This window comes from Neovison vison, chromosome 4, assembly GCF_020171115.1.
Source record: "Neovison vison isolate M4711 chromosome 4, ASM_NN_V1, whole genome shotgun sequence".
NCBI lineage: Eukaryota > Metazoa > Chordata > Mammalia > Carnivora > Mustelidae > Neogale > Neogale vison.
This window is the reverse complement of record NC_058094.1, coordinates 33480276-33506436: the sequence shown is the minus strand read 5'-3', so window position 1 is coordinate 33506436 and position 26161 is coordinate 33480276. Positions and strand designations below refer to the sequence as shown.

At 44.5% G+C, this 26161-nt stretch overlaps 1 protein-coding gene across 4 annotated transcripts in view; it reads right to left on the bottom strand.

Moving 5' to 3' along the window:
- Positions 1-26161, bottom strand: part of DPYS (dihydropyrimidinase) — a 77991-nt gene that overhangs the window by 17186 nt on the left and 34644 nt on the right. For all 4 annotated transcript variants that reach the window (XM_044245108.1, XM_044245109.1, XM_044245110.1 and 1 more), the window contains exon 7: positions 24304-24446. In XM_044245108.1, coding sequence (XP_044101043.1) covers positions 24304-24446 — 143 coding nt within the window. The remainder of the gene's footprint in view (positions 1-24303; positions 24447-26161) is intronic.

Genomic DNA, 26161 nt, shown 5'->3' with positions numbered 1-26161 from the left:
TTTTTTTTTTTTTTTTAAAGATTTTATTTATTTATTTGACAGAGAGAGATCACAAGTAGGCAGAGAGGCAGGCAGAGAGAGAGGAAGGGAAGCAGGACCCCTGCCGAGCAGGGAGCCCGATGCGGGACTCCATCCCAGGATCCTGAGATCATGACCTGAGCCAAAGGCAGCGGCTTAACCCACTGAGCCACCCAGGCGCCCAGATTTAGAAAAATCTTTTGTGATCATCTCAAAAGTCTAAAATTGAGGCCTTTCTTGAGCATGAAGCCTGAGGCCAACAGCCCTTCAGGCCTGTGCCAGTGCCAGTGTCAGGTCCTGAGCAGAGGGAAGGGTTAAGCACTGTCTGTTCGGTCCCTGGCTTAGGCCACTGTCAAGCAGGACATAGGACTAGACCCATCCTTCTCAGAACTTCATGGAAAAATAATGAGACATCCTCCAGGTTTTCCTAAGTTACTCAAAGGGGCTCCCTCAGATGCAGCCCAGGCCCAGGTATGAAAGACAAAGTCAGACTCACATAACAGCCCCCTGCAGAACTGGTGAGCGCCACGTCCCCTGGTGAGCTGGTGGTGCCCTTGAACACTGAGAGGCCACTTGGAAGAAAGCAAGAACGCTCGTACCTAGACTCTGACTAAAAGAGCGACGGAGTCAACACCCTCACACGTGATCACTATAAGGTTCAGCAACCCCCTGAGATACACAGGAGCCGGGATCATGGACCCCTGCAGTGCATCTTGGTTCTGAGATGGGCCACACACACAGTTCCTGAGCAATGCAGCTCAGCAAGCACTGGAGTTTTGTCCCTTGGCTTTCATTCGCCCTTCCTCTGGTGTCAGCAACCCCCACTTTTCTTGAAGACCTTTCTCTCCCCCACTGGAGAGAATTTGGTAAGACAGTTAGGCATGGTGCCCTTTCTTACCAAGCCAACGGCTGAGCAATTGCCTTTTGTTCCCCAGCAATGTGAATCATTGGCAGAGTGGGGGAAAAAAAAATTAAAAGTGATTGGCAGGTGCATTCCTGAGTGCAAACCAGCTCCTGCTCCAAGCTACCTCGGTCTCTGCCCTTCCCAAGCCTGCAGCACTGGCTGCTCCTTTGATCGGTGAGCTCCCCAAGGCCATCCCACAGGGTGAGCTTTTGCTTAACGGGCGAGCAAGCTGGTTGCTCTGGTTTGGAGCCCAAGACCCTGACTGATAAACACTTTGTCCCTTAGGGAGTAATTCCCCTAAGGAAGAGCCCGTGGATAGTAACTCTGAGGCAAAGTTCTAGGTCAAAAGGGACCTAGAAACTAAGTTCGATCAAATGTGTCTGCAGAACAGATGCAAAGGGGTGGGGGGGTGGTGGCGATGTCCTGATTCCAGCTGTAAACCAGACCCAAGAGCTGCGAGATTTGTCACTGAATCTTTTTCAAATTTAACAGTATGCTAGCTAGCTCAGGAGAGTAGCATTTTGAGAGAGCCCTTGTCTCTAACAACAAATGACGGATTGGATGGCTTGGGTGGCAAAGCTGTTGGCCTGATTGGGGTGGGGGGGTGCAGAGGCAGGAGTGGGTGGTGACCGGAAGGGCAGGAATGATGAAAGCCTTCCCAGGGGCTAAGGGAGGCTGGTGTTCCTGGACTGCCTCTTCATTAGCAGATCCGCAGAAAGGGGCTCTCAGTGGTCAGTCTGCCCCAGGGGAAAGCTGCTCTTTGTCAAGCTTGCTTTGAACCTGTACCAAAGGGCGTGTCTCCCTGCAGCCAGGGCGTCAAGGTTGCCTTCCTGAGTCCCAGTTACACAAATCTCTAAGGCTCAAGCTGACAGGGCAGCAGGAGCCCTGAAGATAATATTAAGCTCGTTTCCAAGTCAGTCAATGACTTTGATAGCACTCACATCACAGCTGCAGAGAAACATTCTGTCCCTTTGCAAATAGCTTTCTATCAAAGAGTGGTGCTCTCTTCTGGATGACAAAGTCACCGAAGCGAAGCCTGCAGGGGACCGCGACACCGCCTCCAAGCATTCGGGGAGAACCCCGGTGGGTAGCAAGAGGATTTCTGAGAGCCACGTGTGTCTTCTCAGCCCCAGAGAAACGACTTGTTACGGGATTTAGTTCTATTTTCTCCAGCTCGGCCATTTTGTCCATGGCACGGATCGATTCTGAATCGGGTTGCCAGGAGCACCCAAAAAAGTTTTTAAAAATCATGTCAGGTCTGTTAGTGGCTTCTTTAAAACTCGACCTCATCTCTCTGAATGGGGTTATAGGATACCTTATCTACTCATAGGAAAAAATATTAACCATCATTCTGTGGAGTAGGGGCCGTCCTTATTCCCATGCAGTAAATAAGGATGAGATGGGACACAAAGAGGTTTATAACTCACCCTCCATAGCACAGTTCCTGTAGGTCAGGAGAGATCAGAGGCTGGGGTCTGAACCCCTGGACAAGGCTGCCCTTGAACGCTCCATGGGAAGCCACCTAAACAGCATTCAGTCCACGAAAGCATTCTTTATCAACCAGAAAACAAACGGGAAACAGCTCATTCCACGCTTCTTGATGTTTCTGAGTTTGTTTTCTATTTAGCAGCAAGGGATTTAGTGTGCTATTACAAATTTCCTAAACTGAAATTGACCAGTCATTCTCAATGTGATCACGATGGAAGATATTTTTTTTCGAACATGTGTTCCAACTGTCTATTTCAAACTGCCTCTTCTGTCAATTTCTGGGAGCTGACAAGTCCTGTAAATGGGGGGCACAGCAGCCACATCTCTGGAAATGCTAAGTGGTGCTACTTCAAGTACACTGTCATTATTAAGCAAAATTGCTGCTCACTGCACCCATCAATCTAATCTCCTACCCTCTCTTCAGACTTTTCAACCTGCCTCCTCCCACAGAAGAGAAAATGGGAATTGCTTCAGCCATGTTATTAAATCTAAATTGGACAATAACTTGGAACTCTATTGGTGCTCAGTGCATGATGAGATATTTAATGCAGGTTCATAAAAACGCTCCCCAACATTGACTTAAAGGATCAGGTATAGCCCTCCTATTTTGTCCTTGAAGTTATATCCTATAGGTCACGATTGGTGGTGTCGATCGTGGTCAGAGAAAATGAGTATAACGACTTGACCTTGGAAGCAAGTATCACTCCTTCACCTCCCACGCCTCACGCAAGCCTGAGAAATAGAAGGCATTATATATATGTATTTGCTTCTCTGAAAATAACTTATTAGTAAATGTCTGTGTTATTACTTAACATAAATATTTCATGTTCCTATACTAGTTTTCAGAAAGTGGGGAACTAAAAATAATTTAGTGTCTTAAAGGAACAGGAACTGAATGTGAATCAGCAAAACCTAGCATGATTCTAGGATGTATGTCTTAGGAATACTGAACAGGGGAGTGTGTGTAGCTGAGGTACGATTATTAGCTTATACCAGGCAAGGCTGTTGGCCTAACATATTGGTCAGAGTTAAAAATAACTTTCTGGGGTGGTGTGTGGACTTTGCCTTGTAATTACATTTCCCCATGCTGGGAAGTTGCCTTGCCCTTGACTGATGACATTGTTTGACAGACTATGTAGGGGCACAGCTGCAGCAAGAACAAGATGTTGGTTCTCTATGCAGAAACACACAGGCTTAGAGTCACACAGTATCCTTCCTGAAAAGTGAGAGTGGGCCAGGTACTTAGGATGGTCACCTGTAATGTTATATTTTAGGGAGAGAAAGGAATGCCTGGGATATAAAGGGAAGACAGTTGAGTTCTTTAAGGGGATAGAAAAGTGAAAGCTGGGTACCAGAAATGAATGTCTGGGGGACTTCTATACTTACTCTTTTTTTTTTTTTTTTTTTTTTAAGGAAGATGACCTATTTTCCCTCCATCCCTACCGAGGAGAATAAAAAGAGGTAGTAAGCATCAATACTGGCAGATGAAATGTAGTTTGGCACTGGAAAATCACTGCTTGACAACTGAAAGGGGTGTCAGTGGAGAGGAGAGGCAAAGGCTGTGGCCAGGTGAGAGAAAGCTCTGGGAAGGCGGGCTGCTGGGGAACCTGGGTGACGCCCTCGACGCTGGGTTGCAGCGCCCCGGCGAGAGTCTGAAAGAATTCCTCTTCTTCAACCTGAGGAAGGGAGGCCTGGCCTCCAGAATTCCTGGGAAGGTGTTGAGGCAAGCATAATGTTGCAAGATTCTGTTCCCGAGTCATCTCAGTGAGGGGCTCTGAGAAACTCCAAAGTCATCGGAAACCTCTTCTCATAATCATAACAAATACGTGTGGCTTTTTACTCTGTGACAGTGAAAGGCATGGACAGCACTACCTCCTTCAACCTTCATAGGAAGCCTGGAATATTGCTGTATTATTATTATTATTATCCCTATTTTATGGATGAGAAAACTGAGGTTCAAAGAGTTTAAATTGCCTAGGACACAGATTGCTTGTGGCAAAGTCAGAACTTGAACTCAGGTCTGTGAGTTCAAAGGCTTCCCTTTAATGATGAAAAGCAGCTCATTTTAATCACAATGCTGGGTCAGCAAGCTCTTTCTGAGAGGATCAGCAGATAGCTATGCAAAGAACAGGGACCAGCGACCAGCCCTCTGCTCCTATTTTTTTTCTGCGCTGAATCCCGAGGTTCAGGGTTCATCACTCACCTACCTTTGAACTGATCAAGCCACCTGTGATCCAGCTATCTGCCTGGAATTTTTTTAGAGTGTTCTAGACTTGAATGGTATTCGGTTGTGAATAACAAAGTAATCCTTTCCATCATTTCTTGATTCACTGCCTAAAGACCGTGCTGTGAACAAACAGGACTGAGAGCCAAGGAAGTACCAAAGGCTTCCTCAGTGCCCGTGCATGAACTGGAGGTCCAGAATGCCCGTCAGCATTCAGTGAGAGGAGTCTTAATCTGCAAAACTCTAAATCATGGGTTGGAAAACTATATAGCTGGCAGGTCAAATCAGATCTGCAGCCTGTTTTTATAAATAAAGTTTTACTGGAACACAGCCTTGCTTGTTCCCTTTGTGTATTCTCTATGGCTGCTTTTGACAGACAGAGCTCACAAGCAGGCAGAGAGGCAGGCAGAGAGAGAGGAAGGGAAGCAGGCTTCCCGCGGAACAGACTGCCTGATGCGGGGCTCCATCCCAGGATGCAGGGCTCAAACCCAGGACTCTGGGATCATGACCTGAGCTGAAGGCAGAGGCTTTAGAGCACTGAGCCACCCAGACGCCCCTCTATGGCTGCTTTTGTACGACAATGGCAGAGTTGAATAGTAGCAACGGAGACCCTCAGGTCCATAAAGCCTAAAATACTTACTGTCTTCTCCTTTACAGAAGGAGTTTACTGACTCCTGCTCTAAATGCCTCCTGTGACAACAACGACAACAACAACAAAACCCCCAAAACAAAACAAAACAAAACCCCAGGCCCTTGAGAGATTTGGAAGACATATACCCTTGACTGGGTTGGGGGGGGTGGGGGGAGTAGGGGGGGGGGGGGGTGTGGGGAGGGGGAGGGTGGGAGAGGTTGGTGGTTGGGGGCTGGGGGGATGGGAATAGCTGCAAAAAGAAAAGAACAAAAGGCCAGAAATGAGAGAGAGAGAGAGAAGGAGGAGAAAAACAAAAACAAAGAAATAATAAGAAGAGTGCAAAGAAGGCAAGAAAGATGAGCAAAAAGTTGTGGGGCACAGGGACAGCGCTGCCCATCGCAGCAAGTTCCAGATTTCCTCACTGCCCACTAAGCATCTGCCATATTCGAGGTATTTCCATGAGCATGGCCTCACTTAACCTCCCAACAAGCCATATGATGATTTCTGTTGACCGGATGAGGAAGTGGAGACTGAGAAAGGAGTGACATGACCGAGAAGGGGTGAGGCCAGAAATAAGACGCAAGCAGGCTGAACCCCCACTCCACCCTCTCCCCACCACACCCCAGGCCAGCAGTGACCACCCCCACCCCCCTGCTCAGAGGATGAAAGCACTGTGTTCTTCACTCATTAAAATTTATCAGAACCCTTGGGATTTTAATAGAAACGATCTACCTTCCATCTGGGCAAGAACTGGGCGGCTAACCACCTGGTTCAGCTACGGCACACGTGGGCGGTTCATGGACCCTCCGCGGAGAGAGCGCTTCGCAGGCTATGTCCGAGGGGGAAGCACAGCCCCAGAGCCCCAGTTAGTCATAAGGTCATACAGTTCAAATGTGACCCAGCCCAAAAGGCACCTGTTTCTAGGAAGCACTGTCGGGTCACAGGGGTGGGCTCCGGGGGTGACGTCATCACTACAAGGTTATCTCCTCGCCCCACGGACAGGAGGAAGCTGGGGCCGGGCAGCCAGTGGCACACTTGACCGTAACTGCTAACCTTCCCAGGGTCAGAGGAGGAACTTGAAGCAAACCGAGGATAAGCCACTCGCCCCACGTCACACTGTGCTTCCGAGGAGAAGCCCCATTCTGAACCCAGGAGGCCTGACTCCCGACACCCCTCTGCACAGGGAGAGTCCACTTGCCTCTGTGCTACAGGGGCCCCTTCCCTCCCTGCCCTTTGGGAACCTGTAACTTTGCCGTGTTTAAGGGATTAGACAGAAGTCAAGAGGCCTTCTCTGAAGCCCAGCTCTGCTGTGTGATTTGGGGCGAATGACTAACCCCTCTGACCCCCGGTGTCTCCACCTCGAAGCAGATACCCACACTGGAAACGGCATCTATGCCTCAAAGGGTGGAGGGTGGGAAGGAAGCAGAAAGCCCCTGTAGCTCCCGTGATCTGCGGGCTCCTCTCCATGTAGCGGACCCCACCTCCCCGGCCCCGTCTCCTTCAGCAGGTCAGACTCTGGGGCTGGGGTGTGTTCCATCCTGGGACCAAAGGCAGGCCGGTGCACCATACCGCCCAGGGCAGCGGCAACAAGAATGGGCACCGGGTTCACTCCATCTTGGCCCACGGGGCCCAGCTTGTGCTACGGATCCGCCTGGTCCTTGTCGCTTTACCCCATCTTGCCCTCACAACTGCCCACTCTCTGGACTTCAGACTCCAGCCTGAGACACAAAGACCGCAGCCTTGCGGACACGGTGCAGCTCCTACTGTTGTGGGAGGGCAAATTATATATACATTGTGTGTGTGCCTGCCTGTCTATATCCGTCTGTATAGACATGTGCATAAGTGTACACATACACACACACGCATGCTTAGATACACATGCATCTATGTGCACGTGTGTCTCTAAGTGTCTGTATCTAGATCTATCTCCAGGTGGTTCTCCTTCTCCACCTGAGCCCTGACTGATAGATGTGCAGTGGCTTACTTCTGGGATAACCTCTGGCGGGGAGCTCTCTTTCCTTCTCTTTTGCTATCCCAAAGTATTCGCCTCTGACGTGGTCACTTGCTTTTCTTACATTTCCTAACAGCTCCTCGGGGCCTGGGAGCCATGGCCAAGTCCCCAGTGTGAACCTGATGACGACAAGCAAGGAGCATTCAGCGGCAGTTTCTATCTACCGCACGCTTGTACGCCAAACTGCAGGCTAGCTTCTTTTCCTGCATTATTTTTTGTAATCCTCCTGACAGCCCTATGGAAGCAGGCTGCTTTTAAATACCTATTTTATAGGGGGCCTGGGTGGCTCAGTGGGTTAAGCCGCTGCCTTCAGCTCAGGTCATGAGCTCAGGGTCCTGAGATTGAGTCCCGCATCGGGCTCTCTGCTCAGCAAGGAGCCTGCTTCCCTATCTCTCTCTGGCTGCCTCTCCATCTACTTGTGATTTCTCTCTGTCAAATTAATAAATAAAATCTTTAAAAAAAAATAAAAAAAAATAAATACCTATTTTATAAATGAGGACATTGAGGCTCAAGGAAGCTGAGTAACTCACCTAACAGCAAACATCAGAGTTCAGGACTAAGTGTTTAACCACTACAGAGCGCCTCCCACTAGAAGAGATCCATCCAGGACACGGGTCTTGAATGAAATGTGCGTTTATATGAAAACTTGCAGCCTCTTCTTCCAGAAATACGAAAGCACTTTGAAAGGAAAACACAATGTGAGGTAGGATAATTAAAGATAGAAACACAATGGAACCACTGTAGAAAAGCACATGGTACCAGGCCCCTGGATGGGTGGGTAGTAGAAGATAAGTCTGTACATGAGATTATACTCATCAGCATAAATCTCTGTGCAAAACCTTTCCCCAAAAATAGGCAACCAAAGAATGAATCAATTTTAAGGAATGCCATCATGTTTTCTTTTAGACTTTGTGCACAGTCTATTCTCACAGGTGCCAGAAAACAACAAATGAGGGATGTGAGGACTCAGAGGTGCTGTATTTAGGAACTAATGCTCTCATAGGAAAAACAAAACCACAACCTGGGCCTTTTATCATAATGCTGAAAGCCATACTTGGGTCATTAAACTCTTCTTGTTTCTGGTTTATCACTTAAATAAATGAGGTAAGAATTGCTAATTAGGCTTACAATGTTACCACGTAGAAAGCTGGGTTCTAAGAAACGAGTTTCCTAAGCCCAGAATCGTGAGACCACTATTTCCAAGCTCCGATCCCCAGGCTGTCTACAGTTCTACTCACTTCTGGCTTGAGGCAAAAAAGAAAGTGAACTGAAGACGTCATCCTGGTGGAATGTTGTAGGAAATCCCTTTCCATCAATGTGTTTATCTTATACTCATTGATTTAACATCCATTTATTGCTTGCCAACCTACCAATTAATTACCATTCGTTACCAACATACATCTGTTGATTACCAGCTGACTGACTGATTCCATGCCATGCACTGTTCTAGGCCCCGGGGTTATAGCAAGGAATAAAACTGATAGAAATCCCCTCCTGAATGAAGCTCACATTCCTATCATGCCTATTTCTGAATTTGCAAGGCCCTGTTTGTCATGAACTTGATACTAATATATGAACAAGTTCAACTTTTTTTTTTTTTTTTTTTTAACAATAATAAAGAGAGAGTGCTTTACGGTTTCTGTGAAGCACTTTCACATGACGATGGCATTTATTCCGCAAAAGAACTCCGGGGAGTTTGCAAGAAATACGACAGACTATTTAAATAAAGAGACAAGTCATATGTTACCAAAAGCAAAAAGAACAAAGGGCATGAACAGATTATTTCTCTATAAGGAAAAAAAAAAAAACCCAATGACTAATAAACATGAAAAAGAGTTCAACTTCCCTAGCGCTCAAATATATTGTAGCTGAAGGTAACAATTTTTACTTGCAAAAATAACAAAAAGCAAAGGGGAAAAAAAGATTGTGTCCAGAGCTGGTGAAGAGCCCTGGGGATGGAAACCACGTATGCAGAGAGCCCTTAAACCTACACACACTTTGATACAGGCATTCCGCTTTCAATAATCTGTCCAATGGAAATAATCCCAAATCTGGAATAAAATAGCAAAAACAAAAAAAACCTAAAACTATAAAATTATCCAAGTATATGAAACCTGGATAAATGGCCTAACACAGGGGCCCCTGGGTGGCCCAATCCGTAGGGCATCTGGGTATCTGCCTTCGGCTCAGGTCATGATCCCAGGGTCCTAGGATCGAGCCCTGTATTGGGCTCTCTGTTCAGCAGGAAACTATTTCTCCTCTCCCTCTGCCTGTTGCTCCCCTTGTTTGTGTGCTCTCTCTGTCAAATAAATAAAATGTTAAGAAAAAAAAAAATGGGGGGGGGTGCTAACACAAGGTCATTATCTGGAGAGCCCTTCCTGGAGAAGTCAGACATTCAAAAATGTTCAAACAGCCCTGTGCAACCTGATATCTAGAGCTTCCTGTGCAAGTTGAAGCGACAACTGTGCCTCATTGACTTGCCAGTTACACCCTAAATGTGCAGAAGAGGATATATCTATAAATATAAACAGGAGTGAAACTGTGACTGACTAGACAGACTAGAATTCTGGGACTACTGTGGACTCCTCTAAGCATTTGTCCCTCTAGATTCCCATATTACAAACGTCATTTACTCTGATACCTGCCTGCTAGTTTGTAAATCTCTCCTGTCTTATAATTCTGTATGATAATAATGATATTAATGTCTCTTCAAGTTTTACTGTATGCCAACACAACAAATTGAAGGTATTATCTCCTTCCAACAACCCCCAGAGGCTGGTATTATTGTCAGCCTACCTACATTTACGGGTAGGAAACTGACCTCAGAGAGGTGAGGAACCCGTCCAGGGTCATGCAGATAGTATTGGGCTTAGCTGGGATTTGAATCCAGTAATCTGGTTCTGCTCTAGATCCCATGCCCCTCAACCCCTGGGCCATACACCCTGATCTATTACTCTATACGATAGTTATATGGAATATTTTTTTTTATCAGTCCAGTTAGGTCATGAGTTACATTAGGGGGAAATCCTTTCTTACTCAGCTTTGAGTACAGGGTATAGCACTCAGTTGGCACTCAATACATGCTTGGGTCATAAATTAATGAAGCCGTTGTTGACTTGCCTACTTCATTCAATTTCCAGTCTTTCATTGAATTGTTGGGGAAGAGTTTTCCTCCCAGGGGGGAGAATATCTTAAGCCAATTCCTCTCCCTCCCAACTTCTGTTGCCATCATCATGTCTGAGGTCTCATCGCCTCAAGCCAGAGTCCACCAGGCTCCTGACCATTCTCTCAGATTCCAACCAGTCCCGCGCATCATTATCCTAAAGTCCTGGGTCATAAGGCTTTTCTGACCGATGAGCCTAGATGCAGGATCGAAACGCTCAGATCCCAGGATGACTAGGTGTGGGCAGAGCTCCTAGGCTCATCACCTATGACCCAAAACACCCTCCCAGGTGACAGACAAGCAGTCTGGTGTGGGCTTAAGTTGAAAGATTTGTTGGGATATGGGACTTCCAGTGCTAAAATTGGGAAAGTTCTGGCCAAACCAAGACCAGCTGATAATGTTGCATTCTCCTCTTGGTCTCCAAATTCTCTACGGTACCACGCACCCTACAAATAACAGTTTCTACTTGTGCCACATATAAATCAGGAAGCACAGATTCCAATTAAGCCAAATTCTCACTCAAAACCATCCAATGACACGTGCTGCCTTAGAAAACCTCTACTCAAGTTAACAAGCAAAGCCCTTGGCAATCGGGCCAGGACCAGAGCCACCCCGAGGATGCAGTTAATTCAAAGCCTTTTCACAAGCCCAACCCAGCCTTTGGTGAGGTCTTGATGACCTCAACTCAGGAGAGTTATTAAGACCACAAATTTTCTGGGGCATGAAGCACACGAGACCCTTCCCACTTCTTGAACTGCTCTGTGGCGTTGCTCTTATTTTCCTCTTCCAAGAGTTATTTATCCTTTCCCACGTGTATATGCTATCTGTCCAACCAGAATGCAGCTTCTTTGGTGGCCAATGTCACACCCTTATTTATGTCCCCCACAGCACTGAGCAGTGCCATCTCTTACACACAGAGCAAGCACGCAATAAATTTTTGTTCATAGACAACTGATTAGTACTGTCTTTCTTCCCCCTACCACAGGAGGAATTCAACAGCCCTTCCACACAGATAAATGTTCCTTTTTTTTTCATGTGGCTAATGTCTTCTCATGATTCTGTTTCTAGAATCCTAGCTTTCCTTAAATGCCTGATAAGAGAAAGAAACTGAGAGCAAAGTAGGAGCATTTCCTTCTGCTTGTGATAAGAAAGGGGCAGAACCACAGTTTGGGGGATGGGTGGGTGGGGGTGGGGAGAAGTAAGATGGGAAGAAAATATAACAGAAATGTAAAGAAACGACCTTGAAGAACTTTTGGAGAGGGAGAGAACACGCCACATATAGAAAAAGATACAAAGAAAGGTAGGGAGAAATGGCTTTGCAGAACATTAAAAAATAAAATAAAATAAAATAAAATAAAATAAAATAAAATAAAGCTGTCCATACAAGACTGTGGCCAGAGAAACATGAGCAGAAGGGCCCAGCACAAATGCCAAGCTCCGCCTGACAGGGGCAGCCCGTCTAACCCCGTCCAGAAGAGCGCTCTGGGCGGGCTCCGCACAGATGGCTGGCTTCGCGCGCCTATCCGGGGAGGCCCCTCATTGCCCAGACAGCACACAGCCCCAATTACAGGACTCACGGCAGGCACATTGAACTGACGGGAAATTTCCTTCGGGCAACAGAATCTCGACATAAAAAACAATATTGATCCATTTGCCTCCCTGCCAAAAAGAAATCAAGTTAGACAAAGGAAATTAGGCAAGCGGTTTCCTAGGATTCCGACTGCAGCTGCAGAGTAAACCTAACGTTCCTGACTCTCCTTCCCCGGCTCGCCCCAATGCACAAAGGCCACTCGGCCAGGAGGGCACTGAGTAGGTGTTCATAGGCACATGATGTCTCTTAAACGAACAAGACAATGGTCATCTCGTGTCCAGGGGACCCCACTGCCAGCCAGACTGTGCTGGGGAGTGACGTCCAGGAGCGTTGGCAGATTTGCAAGGACCCATGCCCCATGCCAGCCAAGTACATGCTTGTCACCAAGGACAGAGCATGCCATCTGCTGCCCTGCGGAACCGTGAGGGAGCTCTGACCTTGGATTCACAGGCAGACGGGCAGCTCACTCAGCACTCCCAGCTCATCGCTCTGTGAGAATACACACACACACACACACACACACGCACGGCCCTTCATCTCCGACGATATAGGGTAAGAGTGAGGACATCTCTCCCGCAGTGAGAACTAATACTGAAATGTAAGACTCTCAACTCGAGAATCAATGACTACAGCAAAAAGGAAGGCCACTGCCTCTCCGCGGACCCTGCCCTTGCCACGCTGGGTAAAAAGTGGTATTATGCCTCATTCACTTTGTCTTCAGCTACTTCCTGTGGCCTCTGGGTCATGGCAGGGCCCCATATCTGGTTTTTTAAATAACCGAGTAAACGAAGGTGGGACAAGGTAAAATGTGATGGGGACAAACGGGAAGATGTGCCTTTAGTTTCAAAAATCAAGGACTTTATATGCTTCTACTGACTAAATTGGACACTATTTGATGTCAAAGAAATCAGGGGCTAGATGGATGTGCTAGAAAAACCTTCACACATGTATAGAAGGATGTACACAGTGTCTGAAATAGTGAGACCGTAAATGTCCTAAACTTCCTGAGCAAAGAACATGTAATCAGTTATGCAGTGTTCACAAAACAGAATATTATATAGCCGTGAACATGAATGAAAGAACCTGCATATTTCAAAATGGCTAAGTCCCAGAAGGATAGTACTGAGAAAGTCACACAATAATATATGCAGTACAAGACACTTCATATAAAGCTAAAGATACACAAAATTATATATATGTATATATACGTAACGGTCTAGGACTGCATCCCCATATAGGACAAATAGAAACACACGGGAAACATCAAATCCCTGATCCAAGGTAGTTGTTGGGGGGGGGTGAATACACAAGGGCATTATTTTTTGCACTTTCTATTTATATTAAATACTGCATCTTTTAAAAATTATTACAACATTGAGTGTTATAATAAATTATAATGTTGCACATTATAAATTATGTTAGACATTATAAATTACTCTCTGCTCAAGTGGACTTAAAATGTAATACAGAAAGCGGTCACTGAGTAGAATCCTAGTTCTTTCAGCATAAACATCTGAGAGGAAGGCCCAAGACCAGTTTTTAAATTGTCAACTGAAGAAATGCGGTAAGATATTGGAACTCTTGCATCTGCTGAGATGTCACTGTTTTGTTTTATTTTTAAGATTTTATTTATTTGACAGAGACACAGCGAGAGAGGGGAACATAAGCAGGGGCAGTGGGAGAGGGAGAAGCAGGCTCCCCGCCGAGCAGGAAGCCTGATGCGGGGCTCGATTCCAGGACTTTGGGATCATGACCTGAGCCAAAGGCAGATGCTTAACGCCTGAGCCACCCAGGGGCCTCCATTTTACTGTTTTTAACCTGCAAATGGCAATCACATAAGATGCATCCTAAAAAATGTTATAAAGGAAATGGAAAACATTTAGTCTAAAACTAACCCGCCTCGCATGTTCCTGCTCCAGTGGTGTTCTAGGCAGAATCGTGTCCAGATCTCAGATTTAAATCTTTGTAGGACATGGACAAGCGCGTGTCAAGAGAAGGGTGAACAGAACGAGATCAGGACATTGGGATTCTGCTTATCATGGGCTTAAGGATCTACTGAAGGATCTCAGAATGCTAATTTGGGGATGGCATAGCTTATCCGGGGCCAATGACTTTCTTCAAATATTTGAATGGATGCGTGAATGAAGGAACGACCTTAGGAGAACATAGATAGATTATGCATGGCTCCAGAGGCAAACATTTTAGGAGCTCGAAAGAGGGTCATTTTTAATGCAAAAAAGGAAAAAACATCCTAACAATTACAACCATCCCACGCAAGACTGAACGGTTTGCTTAGGTAGTAACTTCCTTAAAACTGATAGTAATCAAGCACCGCCTAGAGTTAATTGGACTTTATGAATCCCAAAGCCGCCTCCAATTCTATGAGAACCAGGGGTTCTCAAACTTGGATATGAACCAGAATCCCCTAGAATCCTTGTTAAACCCCAGAGCACTGGGCCCTACCCACAGAGTTTCCAAGGCAGTAGGCCTTGGGCCCTGCCTGAGAATTTGCACTTCTAATAAATTCCCAAACGATGTTGATGTTGCCGGCCCAGGGACCATACTTTGAGAACCTGTGCTCTTAAAAAGAGAAGGCAGATCAGCTTCAATTAAGTTTTTAGGTGTTTTTATCAGGCCGTTAGAAAAGAGTGCCCTTCCTTACATCACTCACTGCCTTCAAACAGACTTCCACTGTGATCTTCTTCTGACAGCAAGGGCGCAGTTTTACTGATGACTTCCCCAAAGGCCTTTGTAAAAAGCCACGGCTCTTTGCTGTGCTTTAAGACCATAAGGACCCTGGGATTCTTTCCAGGTACGGATATTAAATTTCTTTTGATCCATTTTTGCTTTGTTTTCTTATTTCCTCTATAACCAAGGTTCCCGTGTTTTTTAAGATAAGTGGCCAGAATTAAGAGTGAGTCTGGGCAAAAATCAGAACTGTCTGACCCACTGAAGGATCCAACCTGGCTTAAGCCACATTCCTGGCCAGTTCTGGCAACGCTACTGGCCACTGACTCTGGAACACATCCTTGCCAGCCACCGCTTTGGGGAAGAAGAAGGCAGAAGTGCCAAGAATTATTATTTTTTTTCTTTAACTCAAAAAGAAGTAATGTAAAACCGATCTTAAACCAGTTCAGGGAACAGATAAACAAAGCCCAAACAAAATGTTTAAATCACGCATTGGCTCACTGGCCCAAGACTATTAGTATTTGGTTTATTCATTCAATAAATAACTATTGAGCTCCTCTATGCGATGTACCAGCACTGTTTTGAAACCTAGGGATGCAGCTGTTAGTAAGTTAGGCAAATGCCGAGACAGAAAAATAGACAATGTATGTTGAGTAGGAAGAAAATTACAGTAGTTCTTGGTTAGAAATCCTATATGCTTTTTACACAACCATCTCCCCTTTGTGCTTATTTTTTTTACCCTAATGGTTAAAATAAACTGTGCTTACTGTGGCCAAGGCAAATGATCAATGATCAAATGATCATTCTGTTCCTAAGCTGCTTTTCTTTTATAATTTTAAAAAAATGTCACTATTAGTAGTGAAGTCCCTGGAAATCATTTTCTAGCTCACTTGAAAGGTTCAGTTGCATAAGAACATGCTTAAATAAACAAGCTGAAATAAATAGTGGTTAAAATTTTACCCATCCGTAATCAGCAAAACTAGCTTTCTGCCTGCATAGTCAAAAACTTTTTTTAAAAAGCAAACGTCTCTTGAAGGCCAGAAAATAAATCCTAGGTGGTTGGTTGGAACAGTTTCACAGCAAACAATTTTTCAAAGAGTCAGTTGTGGGGGCACGTAAGAGTCCTTCTTGAATCAAGTTATTTCAGCCAAAAGAATCCATCCAAGCTTCTCCATTTTATTCATTCCTGGTAAAAACTGAATGTGTGCAAGACACAAAGAAGATGGAACTTTTAGATTAAATAGAATTCTAGTACCTTTTGGTCATGTCTGAATTAAGGCATTACTGCAAGGGCTTCTGAATCACAGCCATAGTTAAAAATAGCTCCCACTTATTTAGTAAGTTGACTACCTACAGCCACTACCACCTACTACTACTAACTGAGCATCTACTGTGTGCCACGCACTGCTGAACATTAACTCTGTACCTAGCACTTCAGTTATTTGGGGTTTTTTCATCATACTATCTTAAATACTCATGGCCATGCTATGAAATAAATGCCATCATTACCATCATCCCTATTTTACAAATAAAGAAACCTAAGTTCAGAAAAATTAAGTAACATTCCCATCTAGTTAGTGAAAGGAATTAAATTCCCAACATTTCACATCTAGTTAGTGAAAGGAATTAAACCCTGAAGCCATTTGCTTTGCACTATGGTTCTCTTCCTGCCCCCAGGAACCAGGGAGATGGGCAGGATTTTGAGTGGATTAGCAAAAAACACTTATTCCTTAAGATCCTTTGCTGTCAGGGGTGTCTGGGTGGCTCAGTTGGTAAGCGTGTGTCTGGGCTTGGGTCAGGATCTCAGGGCCCTGGGATCAAGTCCCCACATTGGGCTCCCTGCTCAGCGGGAAGCCTGATTCTCCCTCTCCCTCTGCCTGCTGCTCCCGCTTTTTGTGCTCTCTGTCTCTCTTGCCCACTCGCTCTCAAATAAATAAATAAAATCTTCAAAAATAAAAAGATACATTGCTATCATCTGTCAAAAAACAGTCATAATCACTGTCTGTACCTATGGTCACCACCATGGGAAGGGTGCCCCTGTAGTTGTACAAGGCACAGCCGGGACAAACCTATCCCACCCCATGTGGCCTCCAGGAATGGACGTGAGGCAACACAGTGGACGACCACGGCATAAACTGTCATTTCCACCCACATACCGGGTATGAGGCCTGGGCTTCCCACTCTCTCCTTCCACACATACGGACCGCCACGGTGTGCCTTTGGGAACTGGGGGAGGAGTTATAAACCCGCTTAGAAACAGGCATTGTAAGCAGAGTCTTTAGGCTGGCTGACTTTGACAAGCAGAAATGCAGTTGCTGCGTTTACGTGCATGGGCGTGAGTGTGAGCTGATATGTGTGTGCGCACGTGCTTCCTTGGAGGCGGCGGAACAGTGTAGGGTACCAATTAGTCCAACGATGCCCGGTGTGCCCCTTCAGGGGAAACTGCCTGGAGCTTCCGTGAAATAGTTGCTGATAAAACAGCTATAAGCAGAAGCCATCACTCCCGGCCAAAGCACACTTTCTCCCTTACCTCTTCTTTGTTCCCGCGCTCCACAACCCTCATCACCCAAGGGTGAAGTAGTCATTCTTCCCCGGCTTTCGTGCACACGCAAGTCGCCCCCTCCCAGAATCTAGAGGGGCCCTGGGATAGGCAGCAAGTCAGCACTCCTCACTGAATATAAAGTAAAATTCATTTGTCTCTATCTTCGATGAGAAAGGGAAGGAAATTAAGTAGGGAGACGGCACGATGCCTTTAAGAATGGTATATTCAAGGTCAAAGCCTGCTATAATTGAGTTAAAAAATAATAAATGAAAATAGCTGTGAGCAAAACATGCATGCCTGGCAGAATACAGTCTAGCTAGAAGTCTTCATTAAATGTTCTTTAAAAAATAAATAAATAAATAAATAAATAAATAAAATAAAATAAATGTTCCGCGGCACACAACGTGTTAGCTGTGTGTTCGCGTGCTAGGGATGCTGCGAGAGATCCTGTAGCTCATAAATACTGAAAAGGGACAGTTGCCATGGTAACTAAGTGCTAGTTAATGAATACCAAAGAACCAAAGCTCATAGGATAGTCTTAAATTGCCAGAATGTGAGTTACGGCCACTGCCAGGAGCTGGCAAGTAACTTACGTGCCATCCTCTCCAATACGATTTTTAACAAGTTGGCCAGTTTGATGGGTCTCCGTCTTGACCACATGAGGCCACAAGATTCTCTCTTGACACTCCATGAAAAATCCTATGCCTGATTTCTTCCCCTTGACTCTAAGCACCACAATATTTTACAGAAATGAGCCAAACATTTAGATAAGGAATGTGGCCTTAAATTTGAATCTTTGACCCAAGGAGCCAAGCATTAGGACACGCATCTCTGTCACAACCAACAGACACATGGGGTCGAGGAGCCATCGAGCTGAATGCAGCAGACTCTTTACTTGTGAAAAAGGTGGAGGCTCCGTATGCACCAAAGGCAGGTTGCTTTTATTGTGCAATGACACAGAAGAGCTTCTGCAGCTGATTTTTGCAGGAACTTTTTACAGGCTGGTAACGTCGTAGGTGATCTCTCATTAGGATGGCCAAACCTTCTCTACAGACTCCCACTAGCAATTCTCTCTCACCATTCATCCCACATGTCAGATTTCTCATTCTGGAATCATCCGGCTTTTCACAGGTTTTTAGTTTTGGGGTTTTTTTTTTTTTTTTGGTTTTTTTTGGTTTTTTTTAAAGGCACGCTCCATCCCTTTTCTCTGCTCTGGTCGCCCTCGGTAACTAGAATGCAGCCCATTTTTAAGATTACAGATTGTGTTGCCAGCAGACTTATTTCTACATGCCATTAATAAATAATGAGAATTTAGAAAAAGAGGGAAACATCTAGGTACCACAAAGCCAAAAATCGTTAGCAAACACATCCATTCTCCAGAGGCTGGCTCCTTGCATAACCAGTACCTCAAACGGCCTGGTTGGGTCTCAGTGTGGGCTGTGGGTGCCCCCTTCAGGCTCTGGGGAGAGATGCATGCGGCTCTCCTTTGAGATACTACCTGGTCAGCGGGGCGATTGTTTTTGCTAAAATCTTTCCGGAAATTTCAAAGGAACATTGTGGCCCACCTGTGTTGGTGTGGTTGGATGGGAAGCCCTCACATCACCAGCCTTCAGCTAGTATCAAAACTAGGTAGGTACACGGATTGCATGGAGCACTGGGTGTGGTGAAAAAATAATGAATACTGTTTTTCTGAAAATAAATAAATTGAAAAAATTAAAAAAAAAACTAGGTAGGTAATATAAAATGCAGTGTCATTCAAGGAAAAAAAAACACCTTATAGATATGTTCATTGTATTTGTTTGATTAAATGATGCTTTTCCACTAGAGGAGCTCTGTTTAAAATCACCTCTGTCTGCAATAAAATTAAACCTGGAGAGAGGCAGCCCATGACCTCCTCACCTTCCTGCTTCCTCCCACGGCCTGAACCTGTTCTCGCACATCATCTCCTCCGGCCTTAGCTTCTTCCTCCCAGGCCTTTGGTTTCTCTCGCCTTCGTGTTTAGTCTTGTTGATAGAGACCATGTTTCCTTGGGAGGATGGAAGGAGAACGGCACTACCTCTCTGGTCTGCCTCTCCAAACCCATAACCCCAAGCTAGTCATGACGAAAACACAAGAAGAATCATAATAGAGAGACATTCCACAACATGCCTGACCAGGACTCCTCCAATCTTCCAAGGTCATCACAAACAAAGAAAGTCCGAGAAACTTACAGACCACTGGAGCCTAGAGTGACATGATGGCGGAATGCCATGTGGTGTCCTGGATGGCTCCCGATCAGGAAAAAGAATATTAGGTAAAAACTAAGGAAACCTTGGGTCGCCTTGGAGGCTCAGTCAGTTAAGCCACCGGCTCTTGGTTTTAGCTCAGGTCATGACCTCAGGGTCGTGAGGCCCAGTCCCTGGGCCTGAGTCCATGCTCAGCACAGAGTCGGCTCGAGATTCCCTCCCCCTCCCTCTTTTCCTTCCCCTCCGCTCCTCCCCCTGCAGGTGCTTGCGCTTCCTCTCCCTTTCTCTAAAATAAAATAAAATAAAATAAAATAACCTTAAGGAAATCTCATTAAAGCATGGACCCTAGTTAATAATAACATATCAGTATTGGTTTATTAATTAAAAAAAACCTACCACAGGAATAATAATGGAAACTGACTGTGGATTATATGGGAACTCTCTGTACTATCTTTGCAATTTTTTTGTAAATCCTAAAGTATTCTGAAAGGAAAGATTTATTTTAAAAACTGGATTTGTCGTCAAGACTGTTAACGAGGGAGGAAGGCAGTGACTAAAGACCACGGTCAGGTCTGAGCAGCAGATGAGCAGTGGACAGCAGAGCTCAGTCTGCAAGGGGGGAAGAGGCAGACTCCCACGGCGACGGCCGGTGGCGAAGGTTGGGGGAAGCTCCAGGGGGCGGATGGGCAGTTAGAAAAACTAAAAAATATTGTCATGCCTCAGAAAGGTCCTCGCTGAGGTCATCAGTATAAATTTTGATCAGTAACAGCCAGCCCAGATGAGCAACTTTCTTCTAACAGGCGGGCCAAGAATAGAGAAAGCTGAAGCTATGATCGACCCAGATAAGGAATCCGCAGACCGTGTCCCCAAAATTCTCTCTTTTGATAGAAAGCACCTATAAATGCACTTTCTTCTTGTTCAAATATCCTTCCAGATTCATTATTCTCTGAAGCTTCCTCTCTAACTGCCCCTTCTCTCCGGTTTCCCACATTCTGCAATTTTCACGTTGAAAAGGATGAATCATGAGATTGCAAACCATTTTGAGGGTGGCTTAGAGAAAATTCTTAAATTAAAGGGTTGAAGAAGCAAGATGAGGACGAAATTCAAAGCAACCCAAAGGGGGCTGGATTCTTTCAGTATATCCTGCCAAGGAAAGATGTATATTTCTCCATTTTTCAAAAGGACAGTAAAAAAGAAAAGAAAAACAAAGAGGACTCCAGTTTTGTTTTTTGTTTTTTTGTTTTTTTAAAGAATCTGAAGGTCAGACAAATAGAAGCTTCTGGTTCACTGGCCTCCTGGACACTTCAGGCAGATACCTGAGAACACCTCGAAAGGGAGATGGGCAGGAGAGAGTGACCCCAGCCCAGCTAGATAAACAGGAAGTAACCAGGACAGTGCTTACCTTGACCCTGGGGAACACTTTCTTACTCTAGACACATTTTCACACACATCGTTGCATGTGATTCTAACAAAAATCTGATGAGGTTGGCATAACCATTATTAATAATCTCACTTAACCTAAGAGAGAGGGGCTACTCAGAGACAGTAACTGGTGTGCCTTGGTTCCCCACTTGGCATGGATGGAGCCGGGACCCAGAACCCACACCGCAGGTGCTCAGGCCGTGGTGTTTTCATTTAACCTCGTGCCTAGGTGACGTGATCAGAAGATGTAGGTGAAGAAGTCATAGTGCTGGTAATTAAATGTCAGTGCGTATCTTTATGCCACAGACACATATATGGAAATGCAAATATTTCATTTTCTGCTACCATGACTGCCATCAGGTGAAGGACAAGTCTCCTTTAAGAAATACCAGAGAATTGATAACATAGAGGAAAAAAAACCTAAGAGCACAGAAACTTTTTAGTTTGACCTTCAGTTAGTTAGTTCTTGGATGAAAAAACAAAGGCCATGAAGCAGGTAATAGACAGATCTAAAAAGAATAAGAAGTAAACTCTTCTGGATCATTACATGCTCTTCGGCAACAACTGAATGGGAAAGGAAGGGCCAGACAAAGTTACAGAAATCGGCAAGTCAAACTTGTGTGAAAGTGCTCTAAATTTATATCATCTAAAAACGTGACTCAAAGAGACATAATCACAGCCTATAAATATCCCCCAAGCAACAATATATGTGGAAATAAAGTAAGTGAATTATTCACACCCGTAGGTGCGGGTCATTTCTCTTTGTCCGGTTGTCTAAAGAAGACAATGCTTTACCCCTGAGCTGGGGTCATCCTCACAAATGGAAACAGCCAAGGAGACTCTTAAGGTGGGTCCTATTGCAGATGCCAGGTGCTGGGTTAAAAAGGGGAGCTGTGGGGAACAGCCTGCCATGGCTCTTGATGCTATTAGGAATGAGGATCACTCCATTGACTACTTTTTTATTTCTCCCTCACCTTGAAAAGGAATAATAGAGAATAGAATTAAATTCAAAAACTCTTTCTGTGACTGGCCCACTTGACTGTAAGAAAACCACAGACCATGAACAGGTGCATCCAGGAGAAAGTGCTCTGCTTTGGGGTCGGGAGATAGCATGGTGCCAAATCTAGTGAAACACATCGAAGTCTGCAAAGTCAAAGCCACTGTTCACAGACGCCATTGTGTTACAGTTTTGCCACTGCCAAAAGGAAGAGTCCTATCTGCCTTACCTCATAAGTCACGTTTCAGATAGCAGAGCATTTTTTTTAAAGATTTTATTTGTCAGAGAGAGAGAGAGAGAGTGAGCACAGGCAGACAGAGAGGCAGGCAGAGGCAGAGGGAGAAGCAGGCTCCCTGCTGAGCAAGGAGCCCCATGTGGGACTCGATCCCAGGATGCTGGGATCCTGACTCGAGCCAAAGGCAGCGGCCTAACCAACTGAATCACCCAGGCATCCCTAGCAGAGCATTTTTTAAAACCACTGAGGACTGTGCAAATGCAAATGGTTGCTAATTATTATCATTATTTGGACTCTCCCAGATGCAATGCTTCAAAAACACCATTTTTCATAAATATTTCTTCTGTGTGATCATTTTCTCCCTTTTGAAATTTTTGAGGGTTCCCGATTAAGAATCATCATCTCCTTAAGCCACAAATCATTTCAAAAGCTCTATCTGTCCCAGTACTAAATCGTTGGAATTACAGCAGAAATGATGCTGGGCGGGCTCCTGCCGGGTGTACAATAGCGTGAGTAGAGTGATATTTAAAATATCAGGAGCTCTCTAAACACAGCATGCTCCATTCATCCGCACACCAATCCAAATCCAAGCACATTTTTTTCCCCCTTTGTCTTCCCAAGGACAGTTTTTCTAGTCTCATGGAGAAGCTGCCCCAAATTTAATTTTATCTGTCTTCATTTCTTCTGTAGGGACAGGGGCCTGAGGATGTAACCATCAGATATTTAATCCTTAAATAAGCAATAGTTCCTTGTTAGCATCATAACAAAGACATGAGCTCTGCCTTGTTGGTATCTTAGGACATTCACGTAAATAAGATGTTCACATCACCGTGTACTGTGCTGCGAGACCGTAAGCCGGCAATAGGCTGGAACACGGTCACTAATGCTTGTGATGGCTGTGGAACTGCCCACCATGTGAACTGCTGCCCGAGTTGGGACATGGATGCCCAGGGAGTGTTTAACTACAAAAGACAAGCATTTTCTACAGAACTATCGGGGGCTTATTTTTAAGCTCATTGCGGTGGTAGCCCTAGTGCTTTTCCATCTTCTGTTCCCCAGAGGAACCCAGGAGCATTTCAATCAAAGTTGGGCCCTTGTGACAAATAGCACCTCCAAGAAGCTAGAGATTTTTGCTTAGTACAGTAATTAACCTAGTAGACCTTGAATAAATGCCTATTCAGTGAAGGTAGAAGGCCTCATGTATCCCCCTCGACGCACGCATGTACACGCGTACAGATAACATTATAGCATGTGGGATTTTCTCCAATACAAATGTGAAGGTTATGGAAGATACAAATTCGGATGCAGGTGTTGTCTCTGCTAATATCTTAGAAGGAGAAATTACCAGGGCTTCAGCCTCTCTATTCAATGCTTTCCTGAGTTGGTGGAAATTGCCAAATCTGCAATATTAACATAGAATTATGGAAATCAGAAACAAAAAGCTGGAGTCTACTGGGAATGATGAGCTCAAGATGAAATCAACCGGAAAATCTGGCTAACTAAAAGTGACATCCTTTGTGCTGGAATGTTTCTATCTGAAAGCTTTAAAAAGGCTATAATTATTTTGAGTTTTCAAGTCAGCCCTTTTCAAACTAAGCCTCCTCTTTTCTTCATTGCTCTCTATACTGTTCCTCCGTGTGAACTGGGGTGCTTGCCAAGCTTACCACTGAAGTGGTAAATTCATATTGGTTTTACACACACACGCATCTCCAGGGAATGGGAAGTAACACAACTTTTGCATCCTCTATGCCAAAGAAAACAAAGGAATATTTGTACATCAGAACTCTTATCATGGGGCGCCTTGGTGGCTCAGTCCGTTAAGAGTCTGTCTTTGGCTCAGGTCATGATCTCAAGGTCCTTGGATCAAGCCTGTGTCAGGCTCCCTGCTCAGCAGAGGGTCTGCTTCTCCTTCTGCCTCTGCTCCCTCCTCACTTGTTATTTTCTCTCTCTCTCTCTCTCTCTGTCTCAAATAAATAGATGAAATCTCTAAACACACACACACACACACACACACACACACACTTATCTTGTGCACAAGCTCAAAACACAGGGTAAATAAATCACCTAATAAGAAGTGTCTTATTGAGGTCAATAAATAATTTCTTTGTAAGTTAGTGCTTTTTTTTCCATGGAGAAGCCAAAAAATACAAGGACACAGACTTACCTCGTGGCTTTTGGGTCCCAAATCACAATGTCTGCATCTGATCCCACAGCTATCCTTCCCTTTCTCGGATAGAGATTGAAGACCTTCGCTGCATTTGTGCTGGTAACTGCGACAAACCGGTTTTCGTCCATTTTACCACTATGCTGTAAAAACAGTTCAAGAAAGAAAATGCATGTGTTTTAATGACCACGTACTTAAACATCTCCTATCAATAAAAGTGCAAGACTTGTATCTCTTGGAACCCAACAGAACTGCACCTAATTTCTTACACTGTGGAGCCAAACGCCTCTGGGGATGCTGGTGAGCCTTAAACTATCATAATGAGAATGATGGGGATGATGGGTTAACACAAGCCTGAAGATAACTTTTCACAAGCCTAAGCTTAACTCTCACCCTTCACTAATTTTCTCCATTCTTCCCAGAATCACACAGACAACAGCTGGATGTTGGCAGTAGTATTTTCAATTTTTGTTTAGCGTTGACTACCACTCCCTACTGCATTTATGATCTGGCTTATTTACTGTAGACCTAAGAATGATGAGATGATCATGTAGACAACAGGTGAAATATTATAGAGTTAAAATAAGACAGACCTTTAAATCAGAGGATAAGACTTTTAGAAAGAGGAAAAATCAACTCAAGAGATTAAATTTTGTGCTACTGAAATGTACATGAACCAATAATCATGGAGTCTATTATAAGGGATTTTAATATGGACATACTGTGGATTAATGTGGTCTTTCTAAAACCATATGATTTTGGTTTTTTGTTTTGTTTTTTAAGATTTTATTTATTTATTTGACAGACAGAGATCGCAAGTAGGCAGAGAGGCAGGCAGAAAGAGAGGAAGGGAAGCAGGCTCCCCACTGAGCACGGAGCCAATTCCAGGACCCAGGGATCATGACCTAAGCAGAAGGCAGAGGCTTTAACGCACTGAGCCACCCAGGCTCCCCTGATTTGTTTTTTTAAATGTTGAGAGCTTATCCCTATGTACATTTATCTGGTTAGGATCATCCTTAATAAGGTTTATTTAATTACCAATGTGTCCATGTCTCACAAAATGATTAAGAACCACAACCTGAGAGTAATATTCCCATGAGTCAACCATCTTCATGTTTCATAAAATAATACAGTTTCTGTACATTATTAAGAAATATTCAATTTTTTAAAAGTCTTTTACACACTTGCTATATTATGGAAATTTACTTTAATGAACATACTCATTTTAATAGCACAAGCTCAGAGGAAAAGATTGAACTTTTAGCAAGAAAATCTAAGCAAAGAGAAAGAAAGGAAGAGTCATGTGGGATGATTAGAGTTAGGGTAGAGGTACCAAGGGCTGAAAGATGATTAGCAGAAGAAAGGGCTATGGAGATGTTTTGGAGATCCTTACATGTAAACTGATCATTCATCCTATAAGTAATGGAAAATGTAAAGGGTTTTAAAGAAGAAAATAGCATGAATAGTTCTTTGTTTTTGGAAGGCAGCACTGGTACTAGAGGATAACATAGGCAATATAGTATAAGCAAGCAAGAGCCTGGCGGAGGGGCACCAGCTTTGAGACTACTGCACCGATCCAACCGAGACAGACTTCAAACTAGAGTAGTCAACATGAAGATGTAAATAAGGAGACATGTTAGGAATCCAACTGACAATAACTGGTAAATAATTAGAGTTGGGAAGAATGGTATGTGGAGGGGATTCTGAGGTATGAGATAATGTCATCTAAGGGAAGGCTTCTAAAAAATGGGTGAGAGTGACATGAAAATGGCAGCCCAGGTATAACCAGGCAAGCCTCCCCACTGATCCGTACAACTACACATGTCAAGTGGATAGACAGGTGAACATATGAACATTT